We start from the raw sequence: 17,141 nt of genomic DNA on the forward strand, positions 1-17,141 counted from the left end.
GGCAGGCGGCGGGCAGCGCGCAGCCTCCGCTACGTAGTGTTTATTTATCGCCCTTCCTCCCTCCCCCTTTCGGCCCCCGGAGCCCAAAACAACGCAGCGGGAAGCTGCTTCCTCTCCAGCCGACCATCGGCTTCTCTGCCGCGGGCGGGCGGGCGGCGCGCGCCCAGGACGACGGACTTCCCTCCGTTTACCTCCCGCCCCTCTCGCCCCCTAGGCCAATCGCCGCCGGCGGCTTCACGGCGCAGCCGCACCGGATCCGGAGTCGGGGAAAGGCTGGCTTCGGCCCAAGTGCCTCGTCGCAACGAGGCGTGTGCGTACCCCACTCTCCGTACTTCCAGCCGGGGCTGCGCAGCCGCCTGGCGCTCCTTCGCCACACGCGCCTCCCACTCCGTCACCCCCCCCCCCCCCGCCAGTCCCGTCTGATCCGATCGTGCTGTCGTCTTAGGGCTTGTTAGCTAGTCTCTGTCCCTTAGTTTATTTATTTATTTTTTTGTCCTTTAGTTTATACATGCAGCCACTTCTTGAGGGGAAAAAAGCCAGAAAGGAGAATCTTGAAACGTGAACTCCTGCTGGCAATTGTCTTTCTGGTTAGTTAACAAAAGGACTTTACAAACCCAAGAAACACAGTTAACCCAAGCGCTCCTATTTCCTCAAGCCTTCAACTTCTACCCAGCAACACACACTCTGACCTCGCCTTATTGGCCAGCTTGAATCGTCATCTGCAATTCTGATTGGTCTTCTATGATCTTGCAGTTTTGTTTTGTTTTTGTTTTTGTTTTTTTTCAATTGGCGAAGCAGCCAGGGGTATTCCCCTCTCCCCACTGGGTTGGTCCGCAGGGGAGGCTAGAGAGGCGGGGTCGTGTCTGTGGGATTCCTTTTCCCGGGCCGCTTCTGATTGGGCGCGTGGTGCAATGCGCGCGACCCTTCAGACATCAAACTCTCGGGAGGCTGGACCCTGCCCTCTCCGTGCTCCCGGCTTGTAAAGCGAAGTGCGGCGAAGAGACTACGGGTTTGGCCTGTTGCAGGGGGGCGGGGAGCTGGCCGCTGGTGGTAAGGGGGCTTGCAGCTGGGCGGCGCTACGGCTGTACCACTATCGGCCTGTGGTTGGGGTGCACGGACTGCGTTCACCTCGGTTCTCCAACTCCCGGCCCAGAAGTCAACAAATGCTGTTGAGTAAGGGCAAACAAAGAGCTGGGATGGAGGCAAGCCCCCTAGACCCTTTTTAGCAGTTATTCCCGCCTACTCCCTTCCGCTTCCGAGTCAGGGAGGTGTGTCCGAACGAAAGGAGGAAACAAGAGCCGCCGGCGTTCAGACGCGGGCCACGATTCTTTAGTTACTGCGTTATAGTTTTCGTGTTTTTTTCTCACCCGGGAGTCGCCGCTTTGGGAAATCAATTAATCTCAGGCTTTGCTGTTCCCACATCTACTTCCTGATCAGATGCTTGCACTTGGAGAGATTAAAAAGTAACTGTAGAGAAGAAAGGAAGGGGCTGTAGTAGAAACAAGCAGTCATTCCCTGAGAGGCCTCCTGGAGAAGGAGAATTTCCTTGCTTTTTTAAGTCAGCTGCCAAAATTCGTTGCTTCGCTCCTATTCCTAGAGCTTCGGTTGTTCTTTCACGTCCCAATTCCTCAAGAGCACTGGGCGACAGAGTTATGGAGAAACGCCTGCAGGAGGCTCAGCTGTACAAGGAGAAAGGGAACCAGTGTTACCGGGAAGGGAAGTACCGGGATGCTGTAAGTGGGTACCATCGAGCTCTGCTGCAGCTGCGGGGTCTGGATCCAAGTCTGCCCTCCCCGATACCTAATCTGGGACCTCAGGGCCCGGCCCTCACACCTGAACAAGAAAACCTACTTCACACCACCCAGACAGACTGCTACAACAACCTGGCTGGTAAGAACAGGGCCGACGGGAGGGTACAGTGTCAAGGCCGGTATATGAAAGTTTGAGAATATTGGGAAAAACACTGACGGCTCTTCTGTCGTTATCTAGTTATTCTACCATGAATTGCAATATACTTTCAATCTATGGGGCTCTAATTGAGTTTCGGTGCTTCTAGACTTCACTTGGAGAGTTTGATAAACACAACTTCTTGAGCCTACCATGATTCCGATCTAATAGGTCTGAGGTTTGTGAGTTGTGTGTACCAATTTGCGTTTCTATCAGACTCCCAGGTGATGGCTAATAGGTTTAAGAAATTTTGCACGACTTCCTGGTGGCTCAGACGGTAAAGAGTCTGCCTGCAATGCGGGAGACGTGGATTCAATCCCTGGGTCGGGAAGATCCTTGGAGAAGGAAATGGCAACCCACCCCAGTATTCTTGCCTGGAAAATCCCATGGATGGAGGAGCCTGGAGGGCTACAGTCCATGAGATCGCAAAGAGTTGGACACGATCGAGGAACTAACACACAGAGAAAATACTGAACCTGATGCTGAGCTCAGCTTGTTTGTACACTGGTACCGGATCAAATTTCACAGACAGAGCTTTGGGTGAAGTAGAAAAGAATAGCTCTTTTGTTTTGCCAGGCAAAGGGGAACAGAGCAGGCTCCTGCCCTCAAAACCACGAGTCCCCACCTGGGGAAGATACTGTGAGGTTTTGTATAAATTGTCCAAAGAATGTAATCATCTCATGGACGTTTTTTCTAATGGGTTGGTGGTGAAGTAAGTAAGGCTAAGCATCATTGACCTTCCAGTTCAGCTGGTCTGGGGTCTACACTGCTCCTGGGTGGCATACCATTGTTAATTGTTAACTTCTCCCACCTGGAGGTCGTTTCTGTATCCACAAAATAGCTTAAGATGTTGTTGAGACTGTCTGTTGGGGAAACAGGACCTTGCCTCAAGGCTGCTCTTGACTGTTTCTCCTTGGTCTCCCAGCCCCACCCTTCCCTAATTAACAATTGCTTGAGTCTGCCCTTCAGACCCCAGGGAAGGTCGTAGAGGCTGAATGCAGACTGTTTCTTATAATCGAAGAAATGGCAGACACAAAGCCCTTGTGCCCAGGAGCCCCAAAGACCCTGCACAGTATCAAACCTATGTTTAGACTGTTGTTTCTTTAATATTTAAAATTTAGGAAAGAAGGCACTTGCTTCAGCTGGTGGTGTAAGTCATCCATCTTAGATGTTTTGGATAGCTTTTCCTCATTTTCCTGCTTCCTATATAAAGCAGCTAGATGATACCTTGGGTAACTTGTACCTTCCATATCCAGCTGGCCGTGCATGGAGAAATAGTCCAGAGTTAGTATCACTAGGATTCATCTGCTGAAAGAAAGGAGACTTCTGAAGTCTGTTCTGTGGCAGGCAAAGTAACCATAGAGCTAATTAAGTTTGTTTTGAAGTATACACTTTGTAATCATTGTTTAAATTTTTTTCCTTTTTACTACCCTGGTCCTCAATGATTTGGTGAAATTCTAGCTGTTTTACAGTGTGTGTCCAAAGCTATTCTTAGACTCAAGTAACCGTAATTATAGTAGCTACTATTTCAGTTCATTCAGTAATTATTTTTTGAATAAATTAATATTTATTGATATACTGAGGATTGGAGAAGGCAATGGCACCCCACTCCAGGACTCTTGCCTGGAAAATCCCATGGACGGAGGAGCCTGGTGGGCTGCAGTGCATGGGGTCGCTAAGAGTTGGACACAACTGAGTGACTTCACGTTCACTTTTCACTTTACACTTTCATGCACTGGAGAAGGAAATGGCAACCCACTCCAGTGTTCTGAAGCCTGGAGAATCCCAGGGACGGGGGAGCCTGGTGGGCTGCCGTCTATGGAGTCGCACAGAGTTGGACATGACTGAAGTGACTTAGCAGCAGCAGTAGCAGTAGCAGCATACTGAGGATATTGCAGTATAGTAAAACAGATAAAGGTCCCTGCTGTCATGGGGAGATGGATAGTTAACAAAAGAAGTAACTTGTGTATTAGACGATGTTGACTGAAAATGAGGCACAAGGAGAGAGTTTTGAGTTAAGTTTTACTTGGGGCAAAATGAGGACTGCAGCCCAGGAGACAGCACCTCAGACAGCTCCAAAAAAAAAAAAACTGCTCCAAAGAGGCAGTGTGGGGAGGTTAGTATATAAGATTTTCCTGAAGGGGGAGTTCAATCTAAAGACCTGTTTTCTTGGGGCACAAAGTGCCTCATTCTGAACTCCCTCAGGGCGTGTCAAGGCCTACAGCTGCAGTAGCCCAGGATTCAGCCTCCTGCTGTTGGCAAGCACCAATTTGTAGTTGACAAAGATGATAAGTAATGTGGAAAAGGATAAAGCAGAAAATGGGTGTATGGACTTCCCTGGCAGTCCAGTCATTAAGACGCCATGCTTCTAAAGCAGAGGGTGCCAGTTCGATCCCTGGTGGAAAAACAAAGATCCCACATGCAGCGTGGCATAGCCAAAAGAAAGAAAATGGGAATAGTGAATGCCGTAGGCATGGTAGTGGTCAGGGAAGGCTCATTAAGGTGACATTTATGAAATGCCATGTATAAGCCCTTGATACACATATACATATAAACCTTAAGTATCATAGCAATCCTTTGAGGTAGATTTAAGGAACATCTAGTAAGTGGTGGAGCTAAAATTAAACCTGGCAAGTCCAATTTTTTTGTGGCTGTGCTGGATCTTTGTTGCTTCGAGGGCTTTTCTCTAGTTTGGCGAGCGGGGGCCACTCTAGTTGAGGTGCTTGGGCTTCTCATTGGGGTGGTTTCTCTTGTTGTGGCTCATGGGCCCTAGATCACAAGCTCAATAGTCGTGAGACATAGGCTTATTTGCTCTGGCATGTGGGATCTTCCCAGATCAGGGATCGAACCCATGTCTCCTGTATTGGCTGGTGGATTCTTTACCACTGAGCCACCAGGGAAGCCTCTGTACTTAAGTTCTTATTGCAGAATACTGTATGTTAGAGAATAGAATACACCTTGGGGAATTGGTCAGAAATCAAGGAAATGAGATACATACTCATCTTGACTGTCCAGGTGGACCTGAAGGCAGAGACTGGCTTATCCATCTGTAGACCCTCTGCTTGGAGGCGCTTGGTAGATGTTTCCTAAAGACTCACTAAAATTAAGAAATTTCACTTACATGAGAGTGAAATTTATGTGTTGGGCAGTTTATTTATAGTACCTCTCATCTTCACAAAAATTCAGCAAGGTAGTAGTGATTTTCCCTACTTCACAGATAAAGAAATCAGACCTCATCGCTAAAACCCTCCAATGGCATATTATTGTACTTAGGAAAATATTCAAACTCTGACCTTCACCTGCACAACCTGACGTGATCTGGCTCCTCCGTAGACTGAATTCACAAAGCACACACCCACCTTCCGGCTGGGTAGGATCTCTTCTCTTGGCTAGAATGCCCTGTCCCTTGAATGACCCTGTCATTCAGATCTTGGCCCAAAAGTCACTTTCTCAGGGACGCCTTCTGTAATCAAGCATCACTCTGACCTCATTCAGTCTCTGTCCCAGTACAGTTCTATTTTCCACAAAGCACTAATAAATAAGTGAATTTGTTAGCGTGTTCCTTCTGCCTGGGAATTAGGATGCAAGCTCTACTCACTCACCAAGGTGTCTGTCTTGTTCCTCTTCTCCTGCTCCTACCTCCACCTAGCACATGGTCATTACCCCAGAACTAGTTGTAGAATGAAGGAACAATGGGTTACATCATGGTAACCCATCATTGATGGGTTAGCTGACGCTGGGGAAATACTTAAGTATGAACCATATGGCCACTTGGTGGGGATGTTGTAGAAGGGACGCAGACACAGCCCTGATACTCCTTCCTTCCCAGCACATGATTTAATAATGCTGTGTGTAATTCCCACAGTTGTTAAACAGGAAATGCATTTCCCTTCTTAATTACAGAAAGACAGAACATTGACCTGAACATTGTCTCCTACACAGATTTGTATTTTGAGGTCCCATCCTTTTATCCAAGGAATTTGTGAGATAATATATCATCATTGAGAAGGGTAATTTTTGAGTTAGTCTTTGGTTCAGATTTCTTACTCATTCCACCTAAAAGCGGTGGGATCCTAGACAAGTTACTTTACCTTTGTGAGCCTTGATTTCTTCATCCATTAAATGGAGATGCTAACACATAACTGACTTCAGAGGGTGGATGAGAAGATTAAACAAGCCCCTGGCACAGTGCTTACTGTTTACTCACACTATTAATGGCAGTCGTTGTTGTTACTAGGACTTCAGGACAAGAATTGTGAAATGGGAGAGTCAAGATAGACAGAGAGCCTTGAGTAGAAGAGAGACAATGAAGAGTTTTAAATAATTTCTTTTTTCACCACGTGGCATGCTAGCGATCAAACCCCTGCCTCCCGAGAGTTCCAACCACTGGACCGCCAGGAAAGTCCCCATACATTTAAAGTATAGTCTAATCAACTTTTTAAAAATTATTGATTTAATGTGGCTGCGCAGGCTTTTCTCCAGGTGCGGTGCCTCGGGCTTCTCTGTTGGGTGGCTTTCTCTTGTTGCAAAGCACAGACTCTAGGGCACTCGGGCTTCAGTAGTTGAGCTCCCAGGCTCTGGAGCACAGGCTTAGTAGTGGTGGCACAAGGGCTTAGCTTCTCCGTGGCACGTGAGATCTTTCCAGATCAGGGATCGAACCCATGTCTCCTGCATCGGCAGGCGGATTCCTAACCACTGGACCATAAGGGAAGCCCTAGTCTTATCAACTTTTATAGCTGGGCCTGACCCACGCTAGGTATTGGGTTGGCCAAAAACTTCGAGTTCTTCCATAACATCTTACAGAAAAACCCAAACAAACTTTTTGGCCAGCCCAACACGCAATGGGCATTTGACAGATAGTGAAGTAAACCGTGAGGTGTGTAAAACTTGTATCCACTGCTGTATCCCCAGTGGCTAGCATGATGTCTGGCGCACGGTGGACATGCAGATGCATTTGCTGGGTGAGTGAGTGTTGCTGTAGCATCCTGGATTTGGTGCTTCCTTGCGTTGGGCGATGGGGCATCGTGTAACAAGGTCCTCTTCTCTCTTCCTTCCGTTTGCTGCCATTAGCCTGTCTCCTTCAGATGGAACCAGTAAACTATGAACGGGTGAAAGAATACAGCCAGAAAGTCCTGGAGCGGCAGCCTGATAATGCCAAGGCCTTGTATCGGGCTGGAGTGGCCTTTTTCCACCTGCAGGACTATGACCAGGCCCGGCACTACCTCATGGCTGCTGTCAATAGGAAGCCAAAAGGTGAGAGAAGGGGGCTGAAGTGGGAAGTACAAAAAATAGTCCCACGGAGGTAGTATCTGTGGGAGAGGATTTTAGTTCATTTTCCAATGTATTGAATTGTGAAAATAAGTAATAATATATTCACACGTTCAATATTAAAAAAGTATAAAAAGATGTATGACGATGTATAACAAACAGACCTTCTACTCATGAATTCCAAGTTTCAGTTCCTAGATGGAGACTAAAATAGGATCTAGATTCCAGTGAATAAACTTGATAATCCTTGTTTCTACCAGTTTTCCAGCTGAGGTCTGGCTTTTGCATGACCGTCCTTTCATCCTTTAGCTCAGCTAACCCCAGGTATGACCTAGAAGAACAGGCATCCTGAGAACTTGAGGCTTGTTTCCAAGGCAAAAAGGATATCGTTAAGAGAATGATAAACTTGTTCCTGTGTTGGTGGTTCAGCTCTGAAAATTGTCTCCCATTTTGCATTATGGCTTAGAGCAGCTATTGAAGTGAGGGGGTCCCCAAACGTAAAATAACTCAGCAGCACCACTCTAATTGAATGGAAAAGTCGTTAAAGTGTTAGTTACCCTGGTCTCTTGCGTTGCAGGCAGATTCTTTACCATCTGAGCCACCAGGGAAGCCTGGAAAAGTCATGAATTAATAAAGATATAAAATATGAACCATTGCTCATGTTTCTTTCAGGTACACAGACTAACTGCCACCCATGTATAGTAGGTTTAGAGGCTGTGCTCTTAAAATTACTGTTTCTTCAGATGCTTTTCATTATTAAGTTAGAAACCAGCTCAGCCTTGTACAATAATTTTTTTAAATATATATTTATTTATTTGACTGCATCAGGGTTTATTGCCACGTGTGACCTCTCTGGTTGTGGCACAGGGACTCAGTTGCCCCACATGTTGTTGAAAATAGGTGATAATACATGTTGTGGGACAGCTAAGTCCCTGTGCCACAACTAGAAAGGATCTTAGTTCCCTGATCAGGGATCGAACCTTCGGCGTTGGAAGGTAGATTCTTAACCAGTGGACCACCAGGGAAGTCCCTGTACGAGATTCTTTAGAGATTAAAAGTGGTATTAATGAAGGAAATGTACGTTGCATAGAATAGTTGTTATATACGCAGATCTTAGAAATTTTCAGAAATGGAAGGGTGTTCACAGTCCTCTCCTGTCTGGACGCACAATTACGGGTCTGTCTCTGATTGCCTCCTTTGTCCTGTTCTAAGACGCCAACGTCCGGAGGTACCTTCAGCGGACACAGTTGGAACTCAGCAGCTACCATCGGAAAGAGAAGCAGCTCTACCTGGGCATGTTTGGTTAAAAGAAGAAAGATACTCCTCCACTTGAACTTAGATGAACCATTAGAGACCCATCAAAGGGAAACCTGAGCCTCAGCAAGAGAAATTACCCCCACACCTCTGACTGAGGTGAACTTCTGTTTTGCTTCTAGTGCCGCACAAACTCTTCTATCACTTACATAGGCTGTGTTTTTGTTTCCCCATCTTTCTATTTATATGGCTTTTAATATATGGTATTATATATCAGAAACATTTGCCTTGAGAAATACAACCAGAAAACACTCATCAGTTATAGGTGGATTAATCATAGCTCTGGCATAGATTTTGATGATAGATGTTGGTAGATGTAGTCATATACAACGGATAAGGCTTAGCAGAAGATGAAGTAATAAGGACAGGCAGAAAGGAATGTTTTCCCTTCGTTTCCTCAGATTTCTAAAGCCAAAATGGGAAGCCCTTACACAGGTCACAAACTGGCAAATACATACTGTAAAACTAGACAATAATAAATTGGACCCACATGCCTCAAAATGAAAGATTTAAAAGTAACTACTTCATTAATTCCTTTTTCTTAATGTTCCACATACATTGAGATTCTTTATCCTCCACAAAAGTATCTAGTTCCTCTTGTTTCTCTTGATAATTTCTAACTATTGTAGCCTTGCTATTGCTCACACTCAGATCATTAATATAGTATACTTATTTATTTTTTTTTATTAAACCCTTCTGTCTTAAAACCCCTGGAGTCAAGCATCTAAGTATATATTTTATAACCTTTCAAAAGACCTCATGCCAGAAAACTTGTAAACGCTTGAATTTTTAAGTTGCATACCTATAGGATGCTCATTTCTCTAAGAAAGGCAAGAGTTTACCAAGTCCTCTAGAAACAATGCGACAAAGAGCAGGATAGAAACATAGATCTGTTTTTTACCTGTCACCTTGTATTTTGTAAGAACTCCATTCCTTAAAGAGGAGGGAAACAGTGAGGAAAGGTTCTCTTTCCTTTGTGCCTTTTAAGCACCGACAGAACTTTCTGGAAGCTTTGTTGGGCACAGGTGCAGGCTGCAGATCTGGTACAGCCATGGCTCCGTAGGAGGCTTCCTCAACCGGAGCACCTTTATCATTCTGCACACTTATTCAAATGTCCACAATGTATGAGTTGTACAAGAGTAGATGAGGCCATAATAGCTCTGCCTCTATATTTATGAATGAAAGGAATAAGGACATGTCATTAGCCATCATATAAACACAGTTTACAGACAAAAACTTCTTGGCCTTGCCAAGTGTACATGAGCTCTTCTCTCTTAATCAGTAATGTGTCTCTCTTGATGAACTAGGCTCCTCTTTGTATCTCCCTGTACTCTTAAATAGTACAACCATCAGCTTATAACAAAAAGTCTTTATACCAAATAGTCTTTTAAGTCCAAGGACACAGCTAACAAAAGAGGAATATTTTAGTCCTCTTCCAAGCTTCTTAAATTTCTAAGCCTAGACTGTTGCCAAATTATGTCATGGTTGTGTGTTATCTTTGTTTGGGGCTGGTTTTGCTTTCTGATTTTCTCTTTTTTCCCCACTAAGACTTGATGTTATAGTAAGCTATGTTCTGTATCAATGAGGAAAAAATAAAGCTGATATTTAAAAATGTATTGTAGATGTATATTGTACTAATCTTTTTTTTTTTTTTCTTTTTTTGCATTACTAAGAGACAAAGTGGTCAGACTTACATTTTGGTCTTTAATTTGAAGGCCAGCTCTAACAAAGATGCTAATGAATGGGAAAGTGGACAAAGGTAGGCAGTCAGATATGGGTCTGGAGGAGGCCTGCCCAGCCCACATCCTGAAGAAATCAGGTAGCTAAATCTGTGTACTCAGAAGTTTGTGGAGGGGGAAGCAGTGCACCTTACCAGTCCTTAAGGGTTTCCACACAGGATTTGAGGGTTTGATTTTAGAGAAAGCATTCATGGTGATGTGAAGATTCGTACTTTGGCACATAAGGAACAATTAAGAATGGCATTCCGCCAAATTGATACCCACTATCTTTACAATTTTGCCAAAATAACACACACCTATATTACTTTTTAGTCAACATTTTATTTAAATATATATTTTGAAAGGAATTTTTGGACAGAGGAACATGTTAAATGATATCATGGGAAGGTAATCAGCAAACCCCAGACTGAAACCATAAGATGCAAAAACCAATTTCTGCAATAAATTGCAAGGAAAAGGAGAGGGGATTTTATATCTTAAAAAGAGGTTTGAGACACATCAACCAAATAAATATGACTCTACTTTGGATTCTTATTTGAAGAAAACTAAGTTTATAAGACTGAAATAATGAAAAAAAATTATATGTATAGGTCTCCTCCGAAGTCCTGGCACAGAGCTCCTAAAACCCTTAGAATTTGGATTCTGATTTGAGGAAAAAAAAAAAAAGTATGGGACAATCAGGAAGCTCTGAACAGGAATTATCAGTTTTGTTGGGTGTGATCATAGTGGTTGTTGGTTTAGTCATTCAGTCGTGTCCGACTCTGACACCATGGACTGGATCCCACCAGGCTCCTCTGTCCATGGGAATTTCCCAGGCAAGATTACTGGAATGGGTTGCCATTTCCTTCTCTAGGGTATCTTCTGACCCAAGTGATCATGGTATTTGGTCCTTTTCTTTTTTCTTCTTTAAGAGTCCTTTTAGAGATGGCATGCTGAAATTGCTTACTGATAAAATTGAGGTGGGGACTTTAGAGCACTTTATATCATTTGCCCAAAAAAACAAAACAACCAACCAACCATAAAAATAAGTATTAGAAAAAAAAAATAAGTATTAATATATAACCAAGTAAATCATCTTTGGAATCGCTGGCTTTGGAGAAATTGAAATCAAATGTGAAGGGCTAAATGGTGAGTATTGTGAAGCTAAGGGCAAGTGAAGGCATATGCTTATAGCCAATTAAGAAAAGAAGTGAAATCCTAAGCTAGGAATATGTTTCTAAAACTGGAGAGCAAAGGTTGGTTGTCTGAAAACTTAAATCAGCTTGGAGCTCAAAAGCAAGTAACTTCTTGGGGTTAAACTCTTAGTAGCCTGGGGCCTGATCCATCCCACCATTGGAGGCCGATTTTGGCTCAGTAGAAGTAATCATTAGTCAGTGATAAGGGTTGCCCAACAGTTAAATAGATTTCCTTTAGGGATAGTGAGTTCTCTTTCAAGCAGAGGTTCAACACTTGGCAAAAGGAGGATCCAGTGTTGGACTAGAGGTTAGATGAGCTGACCTATGTCTCCTTGAATCCATGGATGGGGCCGTCAAGAGAAGTGGAAACCAGAGAAACTTCTCTATTGATCACACCTCTACGGACAGGCATAAACCGTTCTTGGTGTCCAGCAGATGGATAAAGAGAGGCAACTGTGGCAGTAAGTGTGTTGGCTGCTGCTTTAAATGTCTTACAAATTCCTAGCTGCTACCTCCAATGAAGAAAGCATTCCATGCTGGGAACTAAAAATAAATGCTCTTCAGGAGAGAATGTCACCAAGTAACAGATCCTCTTTAGTTTGTATTGCACTTGGCCAAGACAGTAACAATGGTTCCTGTGTCCCCCAGATGTCCAGAGAAATTATATACATGATATATACATATACACATATTATGCCTTGCTTTTAGGAACCATTCTGAGGCAACCGATTTCTCCTCCCCCCGCCCACCCCCAGCCCCATGTCTTTTTAAAAAATTGACAGATAATTCACAATCATAAAGTTCACTCTTTTAAAGGCAACTGATTCTTATAGGCAGTTTGACGTGATAGTTACTCTAGGAAAGACTTTGGAAAAGGTGCTCCACTCAGCTAAAATAGCTCTTACTGGGTTTATGTACATCTTGCCTTGTTTCACCAAGGAGTTAAGGCAGTAATGTATTTGCATAAATAAAATTAGGCATTTGAAAGATACAAAGGTTATTCCAACACAAGGAAAACGAAAGGCATGGAATTTACTCCCAACCTTGGAAATGTTAAGCATCAACTTTTGCTCTCCATAATGCACCAGGTAAGGAACTTTCTTTGACCAAATATTTGCTCAGCTCTGTCTCCTTCCTATGACTCAAAAACAGTAGCCTACTAGTAAGAGTTCACAGTGCTGAATGTAATAAATTCAAAAAGAGAAGAAATTCAGGAAATTCACTCATATTTTCATCTAAATATTCCTTCCTGCTTTTTTTGCACTCAGTTCCTTATGTGTCAAAGAGAAAGGGTTTGTGGGGAGCCCTCTGGTCCATCGTACAAATACCACTCTACCACAGGCAGGGGCAGACCCTTCTCCTGGATTTCTAGAATGCTTTATCCTCCATGCCACATCAACACCCCAAGTTCCCATTTCTTTGCTATCTCTATTGCCAGTAACACCTGTGTGATCATAGATGAGTGATATGACCTGTCTAGGCTATCATCACACCTTTTAAGTGAGAAAGTTGGACTAGATGAACTCTGAGGTTCTCTTCCAGTGTTTCTTGCTTTAGTTTTCCCAAGTACCCAGCATTTCCATTTCACAGGCCCTCAACCTCCACACCTACCACCACGGTAGTGTTTCCTGCCTTCCAGTTTGTCGTCTTCAGAGACCTCAATCCACATATAAGACGCAGGCAAAAATTTCAAGTCATTAATACAGTATTTGTCGTTGAAACAGTCAACCAAGTCTTTCTACATGGAAAGCAGACAGAAAGGGGTAAGGCAACAAAACCCAACACTCAAAAAAGAAACAGCTTCTAGTTCAAAGTTAACCATCTTCAACAAAGTTTTAAACCAGCATGATGTCATAAGCCAGGGTTCAAATTCTGGCCTGCGCTTTACCTAGTTCTGTGACCTTGAACAAGTTAACGTAGATTGTTCAGTCTCAAGTTTCCTTGTCTGTGGGGAAAAAAATGGGGAGAGGGATAATACCTCAAAAATTGTTGAGGATTAAATGTGTATATGAAGTCCCCAATATAGCCCAGGACACAGGAGCTCAAATACAACAATAAACCATGTTGCTGCTGCTGCTGCTAAGTCGTTTCAGTCATGTCCGACTCTGCGACCCCATAAGACGGCAGCCCACCAGGCTTCCCCGTCCCTGGGATTCTCCAGGCAAGAATACTGGAGTGGATTGCCATTTCCTTCTCCAACGCATGAAAGTGAAGTCGCTCAGTCGTGTCCGACTCCTAGGGACCCCATGGACTGCAGCCTACCAGGCTCCTCCGTCCATGGGATTTTCCAGGCAAGAGTCCTGGAGTGGGTTGCCACTGCCTTCTCCCACAATAAACCCTAATTGTGTAAAATAACCTAATTCGTATACTTTTCCTAAGTAAAGTCTACATTACCCTCTACTTATCTCACTTTTTTCCTCCTAAGCAACCTGACCCCTACCCCAAATGCAGGTGTCAGATTCCTAAAAAGCCTGGAGGAAAGCTATGAAAAAATCAGGAGGCATGCAGGTTTGTGGAAGAAACCAGCCAACCGGTTCAGAGAAATACTTTCACTGCCAGTTTTATGGTCCAAAATGCAGAGTGAGAAGCGATTACATCTCAGGAAAATTCCCAGGGCGGCGAGGAGTTGGCTGAGATGCAATACCCATAAAGTCCTCTCTGGCTGGGAAAAGAAAAGGGTAGGAACCTTCAGCCTGGGCAGAATCTTCATTCCGTCCCCAGCAGAGGAAGAGCAGGCCTGGCATCGGCTCATGCTCTCCCGGATGTTAGTTTTTGGAGCCAAGTACAAAATCTTTGGGTGGCCCTCCAACACTGCTGTTCTGTCTGTCTGCGGTCGGGGAGCCAGGGAGGGGCTGCGCTCCCAGGACGGGGCCAGCCTCTGGATCCGGTTTGCTGCGTTTGGCCAGGTCCTCATTGTGAGCCTTGCGGATGTGGCGGTACAGGTCCCCTGACTGCGTGTAGCTGCGCAGGCAGTAGCGGCACTCGTAGGGTCGCTCCCGCGTGTGCACTGTGGCGTGACGCCGCAGTGTGTAAGAGCATGAGAAGGTCTTCCCACATGTCTTGCAAGTAGGAACATCCTCAGTAAAACCCCCAAAGCTTCCTGGGGCTGTTTCATACTCAGAAGGCAAGTAGAGTGGCTCATGCAGGGCGGGTGGAGCAGGCAGGGGTGAGGTCACCAGTCCTCGATGATACTGCCCTGGACCTGGCAGCAAATGGTAGGGTAGGTGCGGATCTGGCGGCAGGAAGTGGTCACTGGGCCCCACCTCCTCCAATCCTGCTGCCCGTGGCTCCTCAAAGGCCTCTGGCTGGGGGGGCTGTCCACCATACATGGCTCCTCCAGGAGGGAAGAGTCCCTCGGGGCCTCGAGGCTGTTCCTCTGACACGTCAGGCTCCTCATCAGAAATCACAATTGCTTCTACTTTCACCTGTACCAGCTCAGCTTCCGCGGGGGCTGGAGCCTCGGATGGAACTGGGACTGCAACTGAAGTTGGAGGATAGAAGCCTTGCAATGGTCCTCCAGTTGCCCTTGGTTCTACCACCCTCAGGCTCTCAGAACCCACATCAAGTGGAGCCAGTGGCTCCACTGAAACAGTTGGGAGGCCCGCAGAGAAGTAGTTTGCAGGGTTGGTCTCTGTGGAACTGCTGGGGCTGGCAAGAGAGACATCAGCCACTGGTACAGGAGGTGCCCGAAGATGCGATGACTCAACCTCCACGCCAGGCTGTGTAGTGTCAGCCCCAGCTGGCATCGGTGGCTCATCTGGAGGACAGATAGGTGAGGGAGCTGCAGAGCCTTTCCATTCCCCTTTGCCCCAGGGCCCTGATGTCTCTGCTGACGCCAACGAAGGCTGGGAACCACGGGAAGTGCTGGACAAAAACTCCAAATTAGGGGGTTGTGAGTTGGTTTCTTCTTCCTTCTTGGTACTATCCGCCTCTGCCAGGCCCCGGGCTTGCAGCCGCCGCTTACACACCTTGACAATATCATTCATGTGCAAGTAGCTGGCAGCCGCCAGCACATCCTCCACAGGGGTATCCCCCCTCAGGACCAGCTGGCCAGCATACATAAAGTCCAGAAGCAGTCCAAAGGCCGGGGCTGTGACAATCTCGTTGTGGATACACACCAGATCCCTCTTGTCCAGTTCCCGCTCTTTGTAGAAAAGCTGGAAAAATGGGCTGCAGGAGGCCAGCACAGCCCGATGAGCCAAGAACTGGGTACTACCCACCATCACGGTGCAGTCACAAAGGAAACCCTGGGACCGCTGCTCTCGGAGGCTCTGCAGCAGCTGCTGGCTGTGTTCTGGGAACTCCATAGCACTCCACAAAGGGAAAGGGACCTTAGGAAGATCCTCTCCAGTGGCTCCCTTGGGAAGAGAGGAAAGTGGGTTAGGGTAGGTAACCTCCCTATATATCTTAACGTCAGCTCTGAGCTATTACTTGCCACCCCAAAGCCTCTGGCAGCAGCATCCCGACCCCAAGATGCTCCCTTACATTACTACCCTTCTTTCTCCCAGGTCACACCCAGTGGTCTACTTTTAGCTCCGCCCCTCGGCCTAACCGTAGCAGCAGGCCCCGCCCCGTCCACAAAGCCCCTCCCCGGAAGTCCCGCCCCTTAGGCAGCCTCCGCTTCCTCGATGCCCACCCGGTAGCTTCCAGCACCTCGTCCAACTAGAGTCTCGACCCCAGGCCTTCTCGGGTGATACCTCTTCGCCCTACTCCGGGAACTCCCTGAGCCTCTCTCGAATTCGAGGGGCTAAGAAGTCCGAGGGTGGGAACTAGCAGAGAAAGCTGACCCTCACCCACCAACGAGCAGCCACCGGGAGAGCTCCGCCCCTTCCCGCCTTCTTAGTTTTAAGTGGCTCAAATTTGTCTTCCCTCGTCTCGGATTAGTTCACTCTCTACTAACCATGCCCCCGACTCAGGGCGGTGTCTCCAAGTGGATGCTGGTGGCCGTCGCTCAGGCAGCTAGGCGCCCGATTGGTTAGCGCTCCTGTCCTAAACTTTTTCTTCTCGTCCCGCCTTCTTTGCCTCGGAGCCCTTGAGATTGGCTGAGCTTCTCCATCTACCTGAGGCTGTGGGAGGGCCGGGACCTGTGAGCAGTGGAGCGCGACGCCCTCGGGGCGGGGCTCGAGGCCTGCCACGGCGCAGAGCGTTGTGTCTTAGCAGGCAGCATGTCACCCCGGCTGCTGAGTGTCCGGGAAAAGGAGAACCAAGAAACTGGTGTGGTACCCAGGAGGTCCGGGTCTTAGACTCGGCTCTGCCTAACCGTGAGCGATGGCTACACCTCTCTAATCTGCAGTTGTCTCTTGAAGGTCTCTTCATCCCTCAAAAACTTGAAGATGGCCTACTGCCTTACTCCCCGCAGTCTGATAGATCCAGGCTCCTGGCTCAGCAGTGGTGGTGTCAGAGAACTAGCAGCTGTGTGGATTGTAATGTCCCTAGCCTGAACTCTAGTGAAGAGATGCGTGTCCTTCTCTGTGTCTGGAGCGTAGTGGGCAGTTGCTGATAGGAGAGGAGAGAATGGGCTCACAGCCCTAAAATGTCCCTGGGCGTGAAAATAAAGAGTGTGGCTACTTAAGAAGAAATATTCCAAAGTACCTAGAGGAACCAGAGGAAAGGGCTGTAAATTGGGAGTCAGTGATACCTGCCTGACCTCAGACAGGGACAGTATGTTGACAAGGTTTTTTTAGTTACTGAGTCGCTT

The 17,141-nt window shown here is 46.4% G+C and overlaps 2 protein-coding genes across 8 annotated transcripts; one reads left to right on the forward strand and one right to left on the reverse strand.

Moving 5' to 3' along the window:
- Nucleotides 1-602: 602 nt before the first annotated feature.
- TTC9C (tetratricopeptide repeat domain 9C) lies at nucleotides 603-10,153 on the forward strand. 2 transcript variants are annotated; one of them, XM_061406693.1, is made up of 4 exons: nucleotides 603-1,050; nucleotides 1,598-1,890; nucleotides 7,018-7,200; nucleotides 8,428-10,153. In XM_061406693.1, exons 2-4 carry the CDS (start codon nucleotides 1,653-1,655, stop codon nucleotides 8,520-8,522), a joined length of 516 nt encoding a protein of 171 aa, XP_061262677.1. In that variant the 5' UTR covers nucleotides 603-1,050; nucleotides 1,598-1,652; the 3' UTR covers nucleotides 8,523-10,153. The 2 variants fall into 2 exon arrangements, with proteins under 2 accessions (XP_061262677.1, XP_061262675.1); XM_061406691.1 differs by lacking the exon at nucleotides 603-1,050 and adding an exon at nucleotides 1,057-1,173.
- A 416-nt stretch (nucleotides 10,154-10,569) lies between these two features.
- Nucleotides 10,570-16,901, reverse strand: ZBTB3 (zinc finger and BTB domain containing 3). Of its 6 annotated transcripts, none has more exons than XM_061406669.1 (2): nucleotides 16,344-16,901; nucleotides 10,570-15,801 (listed from the first exon to the last, which is right to left on the reverse strand). In XM_061406669.1, exons 1-2 carry the CDS (start codon nucleotides 16,344-16,346, stop codon nucleotides 14,209-14,211), a joined length of 1,596 nt encoding a protein of 531 aa, XP_061262653.1. In that variant the 5' UTR covers nucleotides 16,347-16,901; the 3' UTR covers nucleotides 10,570-14,208. The 6 variants fall into 6 exon arrangements, with proteins under 6 accessions (XP_061262653.1, XP_061262655.1, XP_061262654.1 ...); XM_061406671.1 differs by lacking the exon at nucleotides 16,344-16,901 and adding an exon at nucleotides 16,141-16,279; XM_061406670.1 differs by lacking the exon at nucleotides 16,344-16,901 and adding an exon at nucleotides 16,097-16,279.
- Nucleotides 16,902-17,141: the final 240 nt, after the last annotated feature.

The sequence above is a fragment of the Bos javanicus genome, chromosome 29 (genome assembly GCF_032452875.1).
Source record: "Bos javanicus breed banteng chromosome 29, ARS-OSU_banteng_1.0, whole genome shotgun sequence".
NCBI classification, from domain to species: Eukaryota; Metazoa; Chordata; class Mammalia; order Artiodactyla; family Bovidae; genus Bos; species Bos javanicus.

Excerpts from the sequence above, each read along its gene's own strand:
- TTC9C (XM_061406693.1), top strand. The coding sequence starts at position 1,653 with ATGGAGAAACGCCTGCAGGAGGCTCAGCTGTACAAGGAGAAAGGGAAC. Across the intron at positions 1,891-7,017 it reads CTGCTACAACAACCTGGCTG|CCTGTCTCCTTCAGATGGAA; the intron begins GTAAGAACAGGG and ends TGCTGCCATTAG. Across the intron at positions 7,201-8,427 it reads TGTCAATAGGAAGCCAAAAG|ACGCCAACGTCCGGAGGTAC; the intron begins GTGAGAGAAGGG and ends TCCTGTTCTAAG.